The sequence below is a fragment of the Buceros rhinoceros genome, unplaced genomic scaffold, assembly GCF_000710305.1.
Source record: "Buceros rhinoceros silvestris isolate BGI_N320 unplaced genomic scaffold, ASM71030v1 scaffold21756, whole genome shotgun sequence".
Classification (NCBI taxonomy): Eukaryota; Metazoa; Chordata; class Aves; order Bucerotiformes; family Bucerotidae; genus Buceros; species Buceros rhinoceros.
Window position 1 is genome coordinate 28,102 of NW_010417211.1, and position 8,930 is coordinate 37,031.

General features: G+C 48.5%; 1 protein-coding gene across 1 annotated transcript in view; it reads right to left on the reverse strand.

The window, feature by feature from the left end:
- Positions 1–1,454: 1,454 nt before the first annotated feature.
- Positions 1,455–8,930, reverse strand: part of SLCO4A1 (solute carrier organic anion transporter family, member 4A1) — a 13,264-nt gene continuing 5,788 nt past the window's right edge. Inside the window, exons 5-11 of the mRNA XM_010138127.1 lie at positions 6,375–6,529; positions 5,503–5,698; positions 4,743–4,908; positions 3,975–4,147; positions 3,099–3,163; positions 2,421–2,569; positions 1,455–1,604 (exon numbers count right to left, since the gene is read on the reverse strand). Coding sequence (XP_010136429.1) covers positions 1,455–1,604; positions 2,421–2,569; positions 3,099–3,163; positions 3,975–4,147; positions 4,743–4,908; positions 5,503–5,698; positions 6,375–6,529 — 1,054 coding nt within the window. The remainder of the gene's footprint in view (positions 1,605–2,420; positions 2,570–3,098; positions 3,164–3,974; positions 4,148–4,742; positions 4,909–5,502; positions 5,699–6,374; positions 6,530–8,930) is intronic.

Below are 8,930 nucleotides of genomic sequence, written 5' to 3' on the forward strand. Positions count from 1 at the left end.
TCAACCTGAAGATCGACCACGCTCCCAGTGCTGTCATCCCTATCTGCAACAGGAATGCTCTGGGAGTTGATCCTTTGCTAATGAAGGAAATAAATGCCCACCTTATGTTGTTTATGAAAGCATAAATACACAAAATATACAAAAACATCTACAAAGTAATTCTAAGTAGCAGCTGGCACAAGAGAAGCACCAGTTTTGCAGCTCAGGAATGTAGGTCCCGTCCCCATGAACGTGGTTTATACAGTGTAGGACTCCAGGTGCCGGCCTCAGCCCTCCCCTGGAGCTGAACCTGGATTGTGTGGCTGTGCAAATACGGGCAGACTAAGCACTAACCTTGCCTGATCTGGGTTGAGAGAGAAGCCAGACATACGCCCTCCTGAATTCCACTTTTCTCCCTCAGAAAGGTCACGGTCAATATTGCAAGTGCACATTCAAAGGTCATTTTGGGAACAGTGTCCTCTCTACGTGCAAGCAGGCCAGTGACGAGCCAGCGTCCCCTGTCCACAAGGCAGTCTGTCCTTAGGGCAAGCTAATCCCTTAAGGTCCAGAGACAAATCCAGTTCATTCTGCCTTTTCTCACCTACCCACACTCAATGTTTTCACAGAGCAACCGAAGAGAAGCATTGCATAGATCCGTAGCTCGTATCTTCCCGCACCCAACAAAGAGCAAGAAGTTCAAGTTTTGCACAGTACATTACAAAAGGCATTGGCTTTAAACAGCACGAGAAAAAATAACGAGGTGTCACCACGGTGTAAACCCTGCGATGAAGCGAGGCAGTGAGCGGACACTGCTCGGCAGCGCTCGGGAATGGCTGCCTGTAGTGTACGGATGAATTTGCTAGACAAATCTGCTCTCGAACCCATCTCCCATTGCACAGTCACAGGAATTTGCATAATCTGATAACCTGCTCCTAAACAAAAGGAGCGATGTTGTGTGTCACAGGCGGGAGGAGGACAGTGTCAGGGCCGTCTGCTTTACATACAGTAGTTTAAGGGCCAGTCGTCCTCTTTGCACTGTGGTCTGCAAGACAGCAGGACTCTCCTCAGGCTGAGGAAGCTTCAGCAGAAGTTTTGCTGGAGTTGAATTTACAGTTGAGATACCAGGGCCCAGATCCTCTGGTGGTTAAATCCCACGTGCTCCATTGGAGTTACCGGTGTTTATTTCCATGAGTGGAGAATGTGGTCCTTGCTTGTCACAGACAGAGAATAAAGCTACGGTAGCCCTTTCTTTAAATAAAATTAAATAACTGCATATGGCATCAGCGCACAATTTTAAAAGTGCTTCTGCTGTTAAGAAAATAGCAAACACACCAGTGGTTAATTAAATTATCTTGAACTAAAAAAAGTGATATTACCATTAATTTAACCTCCCCCCCCCGCCCCCGCCAGGTACTGTGTAACATCTTCTCATCATGATTTTTGAGCCTGAGAAAGTCACTTGGACGCGTACAGCGTTATATATCCTCTCCAGCCGGCAGCGAAGGTTTGTGTTCCTGGAGGTCACAGTTGCTGTTTTCAGATGGGGCGGAGCTGCCTGGAGCAGACTCTGGTGACGGGGGTTTGTAGAGTAAACAGGCGACTAGAAAGAAGATTGTCCCAAGCACCTGCAGCCAGGAAAATATCCCGTTACTCTCTGCTCCCCCCAAAACCAGGCACTGAGCCCTCACTTGGGATGAGGTTTGCTGGCCAAGCGTTGAGGAGACGATGTTGCTGAAGGCCAGCCTGGGCAGCAGACCAGCACAAAGAGCCAGAGCGAGCAAATATCTGAATGCAGCCAGGCCCATGGCTATGGGACAGTGAGAGCTGGGAACGCTGTCCAGCCTCACACGGACACCTGGAGCACAGTGCTGTGGCGACTGACACTGCCTGAGCCATTTGCTGGAAGGCTTTTGAAAGTCTCTTTATCACAGCAACTGCTAAGGGCCACTATCCAGGGCAAGTGCTTGTTTGGGAGCACTTAAAATGATGGTTTTCAGCTAATAAATAAGAAACACAGAGCTAAGCTTTCTTATTTTCTAGCAGTGATCAGGGAATGGTTACTTACAGCCTGCCTACAATGCCATCCCTCGCTCTCACTAACACACTGCAGTTATGTATTTTACCCCGTTTCTAGCAAAAAATCACTTTGGTAACTGTTGGGAGAAGAGGAGATATTTCATAAGGTGCAACAGAAGCTGTAAGTCTAGAAAGTAATAGAAATTTAAGGGAATGACGGTGCCTGGAGCACCATTACCTGGCAAGAAGCAAACAGAGCTTTTTCCTCCCCCGAGAACATTTCTTGCTGAAGGTCTAATTTGGGTTGGGGGGGGGGAGGGCAGATTAGGACAACCCGATTTTGTAAAATTCTCTCCCAGAGCAAAATGCTGTCTCCTAAAGACCTGCTTGCTTTACGAGAGAGTGAAGCTAACAGGCAGCATCACCTTGTAGACCACTCCAGCGATGAGGGTGTATCGGCTCATGGCTGAGTTCTGGTAAACGTAGCAAGAACCTTGCTCACCGCACTGGTCCTGCCAGAGCAGGCAGGATTTATCAATCATGGACCCAAAGGCGATGGGGCCAGGGATGCCTCCTGCGGGAAGAGAGAGAGGACCGTCAGTTTGGGAAACACCTTGCAAAACTCAAGGTTCTTGCAGAAAAGCATCAGAGCATCAGGCTCTGCTGCTGCCATGATTAAGCAAACTCATCCTGCGACATCTAGAGCCACGAGGTATCTAAAACACGCTGAAGTTCAAGACCTGAGAGCCCAGAGGGTCTTTTGACCATCCTGACCTACACGTCGCACAATAGCCAAAAGAGATACGCAGGAGCTTCAATGCCTCGGCTCTTTTTTTCTTAAAATAAGGACACGCTGCCAGGACATTGCTCCTCCACCCACCTGCGATGTGTTACAGAACCCTTCATTCAGTTTGCAGATCATCTGCAAAGGGAATTAGGATTTTCTGAATGACAGCAAACAACGGAAGCAGCCTCCTTTCAACAGCACGTGCCCTACCCTCTTTTTTTCCAATCCAACACGTTTTATTCTTAGGTAACAGCTTGGCACATGCTCCACAAAGCCAATGGACCAGACTAATGCTCAAATTCACTCTGTTCCATACCTAGTGTTCGTACTACGATCCACTGGATCCCGAGGGCGAATGACCTTTGACTGTCGGAGACACACCTGGGGAACAAAAGGGGATTGCTTAAAAATGCTGCCAGGCTGCACAGCACCTCTCTGCAACAGCATATGGACCTCCACCTCTCTGGAGATGACAGAATCATCTGGTTGGAAGAGACCTTTAAGATCATTGAGTCCAACCGTTCTCCCTGCACTGCCAGGGGCCCTAAACCATGTCCCTCAGCCCCACCTCCACACGTCTGTTAAACCCCTCCAGGGATGGGGACTCCACCACCGCCCTGGGCAGCCTCTTCCAAGGCTTAATGACCCTCTGTGTAAAGAAATTTTTCCTGATATCCAATCAAATTTTCTCCTGACGCAACTTAAGGCCATTTCCTCTTCTTTTGTCATTTGTAACATGGGAGAAGAGACCGACCCCCACCTCCCTACAACCTCCTTTCAGGGAGTTGTAGAGAGCGATAAGGTCTTCCCTGAGCCTTCTCCTCTCCGGACTAAACAACCCCAGTTCCCTCAGTGGTTCCTCATCAGGTAAGTTCTCTAAACTCTTCGCTAGTTTCGTTGCCCTTCTCTGAACAAGAATCAAGGTTCACCCCAGTGCAATGACCTCCCACCACAGCTGCAAACTGGGGCACACAGCACACACGTCCCATGTCAGAGGATAGAGCTGCCAATGCTAAAATTTGCTTTCCCAGCTAGAAAGGGAAGGGAGTTAGTCCTGATATCTCCAGGTTGTCAGTAACAAGGTGGTTCCCATCACACCTTCCCCACAGCTTGAGCCAGCAGGATAAAGCAGAGAGGTGGATACTGGGGCTCCTTGCAGCGCTGCTGGAGGACAAGGCAATCCCGTGCTTACCGCAGCGTGGCGGTCAGGGCAGGAATACTGCTCAGGAAGGTGAAGAGAATCACCACGAACAAGAAGGACAGGAGCAGGGGTCTTTTCGCACAAGAGGAGGTGCATTTCCCTGCCTCTGCGTCGCCGGCGCCGGGCAGGAGGGTTTTCTCAACGCAGCTACACTCGTGATAGACCTGGGAAAGAAAAGTCAGTGGGTGGTTTGCCAGGGAGAGCACCGAGAGAATCAAAGCATTAAACAGAAAGAAACTCAGGGAGGGTAGAACCCAGCCAGCAAAGCAGAAATCAAGCTGCATTCTCGACACACCTCTGTTTCAAAACAGGTTATTCAATAATATAAATTAACTTTGCCAGGCAGCCCTCGAAGGCTGAGTGTCATTATTACCCTTCTCAAGCCTTTGCCTGTCTCTCTGAGTGACATGCTGGAAGAATGAGGAGGTGCACCATGTTCAATGAAGACTCAAAATAAGAACCGGGGCAGGAATTAGATGCCTACCGTGGTCCCCACCTGCCTGGGTGATTTACCGTGGATTTCAGAGCAGTTTGCCCCAGGGCAAAGCAAAACCAGCTGGACTCATTGAGGGAAGCAAGGCAAGGTGACCTCAGGGTACCTTCTGCCTTCATCCCAGGCGTGGCCTGAGAGCATCCACCCTGCACCAGGCACTGACCTGCAGCAAAGCTCAAACCTGTGGACACTTTAGCAGAGGCAGCCAAAACACTCCAAAGGAGATGTGCCACCACCTTGTTAATACTCAGTGCTTTCAGACCTACCTTCTTGCCATTCCTGAGGTTTTCGGACTTTTTTTTGCACCCGGCATGGCAGGGAGAATAATACATAATGTCATCGCTCCCACAGACAGGGCTGTAGATCTCCTGAAGACAGCCACACTCAGCGTTGCAGGCTGCTGTCAGGTTGAGGTGGCCACCAGGCAAAGGACTAACACAGGCAAAGAGAAACAGAGGAGCAGTCAGTGAGGAGACACTGAATAGCATTTGCTAGGAGGAAATGGGTAGAGCTAGAGAAGGAGAAGGTGGGACAGTAGGAGATGTGGTGGATCCCCAAGGAGCTGGAAGCCAGGCTTGGGAAGAGTTTCATCTCACCCGATTTTGACCATAAACAGGAATCGTGCCTTGAAGCTGTGTCCTTCCCACAGCTATCAGGGGAGTTTAAGTGACCAGCTCATAACGAGACACCTCCATTTGGGGAGGAGATACCTACTTTTAGTGCAGTTTAACCACAGACAGGGATGGGGGACCCTGTGAAGGCAATGGAAGAGTGGAATATCTCACACTCTGGTGCTGCTGATCTCCCCTCCCTCACTAAAGAGGGAGTCTCTTCCACAAACTCCAACTAGACCCAGAAATTAAGACATCTATATTGTGTATATCACCCTCAGAATCTGCCTGTGAGACTGACTGGACATCGTCTTCCATCATGAACACATTCACACATGACTACCACCAGCACCACGTATTTGGAGTTATCCTCCTCTGAGCAGGGCCATGCAGCACAAGGGATGACTGTTCTTACCTTCCCTTGTACATCTGGGTTACTCCTGCCATCGGCATGTTAGGGCAGTGAATAAAAAAAATGAAGATAGCCAGCAGACTTGACACCGTGCAAAGTAAACACAATTTGATGATTCCTGAACAGCGGAGTTTAAATTTATTCACGAGGAATCCTCCCAGGAATGTGCCTCCCCCTCCTGCTGGCACGACCAGATAACCTGAAAAAAGAAAAAAAACAAACCCACAAACAAGTTTAGAAACGTCAGCAAGGCATTTTCACGTCTGAATACGCGAACTGCAGCGTGTCTGCATGAGAATAACCCTCTGGTTGCTGCTTGGTTCTTGGAGGGAGCTCAGTGGACTCTGCTACAGTAGGTGGTCCTCTGTAACAGCTGAGGTAACATGGCATGAGCCTGGTAAGGCAGCTGCTCCTACCCAGAGATCTTCAAACAGACTCTTTGAGGAGCACATTGTGAGTATTGGTGCTCGTTGGACATCACTTCCTCAGTCCATGATATGTCAGCTAAGTGAGGATCTTCCCAGTTCCAAGATGCTGACAAAGTAAGTCCCCCAGTTCAGACATTTCTCGTTAGAGGAAACGTTTACTTAATGTTTTCTGGTAAAGCACCAGAAGGAACAGAATACAATTATTTTTCCTTCCTCCAGAGGGTAACTGATGGCCACAGCAGCGACACGTTTCTTCCTGATGTCAGTAGATACAGCTTTGAAAATGCACTTGGTACAGATGAACTGACGGGAAACGGTCCTGTCTAATAGCAGAAGACGGTAACTGCTCTGTAAATGAACTGCAAAGGGCGTTTGTCTCCATTCTAAATGAGCTGCTTCGTTTGTAAGCAAAAATGGGAAAACATTGCAAAACCAAGGTTTGCTTACCAAAAAGGGTAGCAGCTTCAGAGGCACTTAAACTAAACTGAGACTCCAAGAACTTGGGTCCAAACGTGGACATCCCCGCGATGAGAGTGGCTTCGGTCGCTCCTGCTAAGCAGAGGAAGATGAAGGTGGGGTTCTTCAGAAGCAGCAGTACTGATCTGGGAAGGAGAAATACACTGGAATTGAATCACTGTGGCACATTTTGATTTCAGGTCTGTCCCCTACCTTCAAGTCAGAAGGACTACATGTAAGATGAGGCAGCATGCCACCACGTGAGTCTCTTCAAAAGGATAAACCAAAAGGGAGCTAACTGGAGTGTGAAAGAGCAGCGAGTTTCTCCACTTATGCTTATCGAGTCCTAGCAGCTAAGGACGGATGCTGAGGACACCCTCACCTCTCCCTATGTACTTGCACAGAGTAGATGTTGGTGCTCTGGTGGAGACAGTCTCCATCGCAACTGAAGATCAAGAGTTTGTGCTTAAAAATTTGCCTTTTCATATAATGTCTCTCTAACTTGCTCTGGCTCTTGTTCCTACCAGGTGTTGTCCCGAGTATCTTCAGACGTGCTTACCCTGGCCATCCTTTATAGCCCTGTTGGCTACAGGCAACCAGGAAGGGAGTCTGAGGAACGTCAACCAAACACCTAAAACAGGAGAGAATAATCTGGGACTCTTCTCTGCAGATCTCACGAGGGCACCAGATGGGTCTGTTTATCTCACGTGCCTGTTCAAAGTGGGGACTGGATACCAGCAGTGTGCGTGTGACATGATTCATACCTGGAGTGCCCACAACGCCCATATGGATGAATTCAGTGGTAATTTCCCCAACACTCAGGGCCAGGCTGAGTATTTTCTGTTGCTATATGGGGCAGTTCTGCAAGGACACTACTCCACACCAAATCTCATCATTTCGAGGTTTTATTGGAACCTGATGGCAGCTACCTTGGACCCCCAACTGAAACAACCAAGTGGAGGGAACACAGCTGTGTTACGTCCTCACATTGGCTCACGCTACTCACGTGCACCCACGTCCTCATAAGAATAACAATCTCTATAACCATGGATGTTTTGCAGCTCGGTGGAAATACCAAGCAAGCCTTTCTATATGGAGGAAGCACCTCCAAGACACCTTACATACCACTGGAAGACAGAAAGCAATCTCTCTCCCACAATCTAAGCACAGTTTTACTTTAAGCTCAGTGTATAAGTTGAATATAAGTACATTCTCTTTTTGACCCACCAGGATTTAGCAGAGAGCCACAGATATGCCTGAAAAATTGCCATGTGTCATTTATATGCAGAAAGATGATCCAGCAACAATTCCATCTCCAAGACACAGAAAGGCCCTCGGGCACGTGGGATGGTCTCAATTATCTCTCACTATCTCGGATATTGGACTAAGAGGGTTGACACTGCTTTGCAGGGAGCGTTTTGTAACGGGTTTGGAGTTCTGCCGCGTGACATTCCCTAAGCCCAGCCCAGCCCAGTACCACAGATCATCCCATTTCTGAGACAGGCACAACCCCGTTGTCCTGCAGCGATGGCAGCTCACAGGCTGCTGGCTGGATTGGAAGACACAGTCACTCACCACCTACCGCTTTGGAGGAAACGTGAAATCAGAGAAAACCTCCTGTAGTACAACTGAGTGAGACATGCTGAGGCTCCGCATCACGTTTGTGCAGCTTTATCCACACAAAGGGAAGAATTTCATTACACCAAAAGAACAAAGAAGGTGAAAGACAGAAATACCATGTTCTTGTGCCTCGATTACAGGGGGCTTTATACCAACCATTGTCTAGCTGTTGGGATTAGTTTAATTTACTAAACTATTTTTCCAGGAATGATCGTTGTGATTGTACTTTATTTGGAAGCATAAAGCCTAATCTGTCAGTGAGAAAACCCTTCTTGTGATGTCAAAAGGTACAATGCCTTCACCTTTTCACAGTTCAAGAGAAGAGTGTTCCCTGGCATGAGGTACACGAGGAGCTACAGCATATAAAACCTTACCAAAGTCATCACAGACCTGTCCAATCTATCAGAAGGACTTAAATAACACCCAGGAACTCTTGAAGAGTCTTGACTGTCCTCCGGTTCTTGCAGCCAAAGGGATTTCAGGAAGCTCACACTGCCAAGAGAAGAATCTTCCCATCTACAAAAGCCTGATCCTGCAGCTCTTTACTGATATGGGCGCTTCAGGGAACTCCTTCGGGAGGTAATGGTCCTGCTCAGTGAGCTGGGGCCGCCTGTACAGCCAGAGCCTGCTCCTCCGAGGAACACCTGCGTGCCCAGGACAGCCCAGACTGTGACAGAGAAATGAGGCATTAACAACAGATGGATATTTATGCACTCTTAGAGCATGGGAGTGGCGTCTTTTTCCAGCACAAAATGACACCTGCTGTCACCACCTCCAAGGGGACAGTAGGTAGGTCCCGCGGGAATGTAAACTGACCTTCCTTTACAACACACAAAGCTGTAGTAAAGCCATGAGACAAAGCAAAGCCCCACCCTGCCGACTGATCCAAGAGGGGTGAGTGAAATATTGACCATAGCTTCTCCTGCT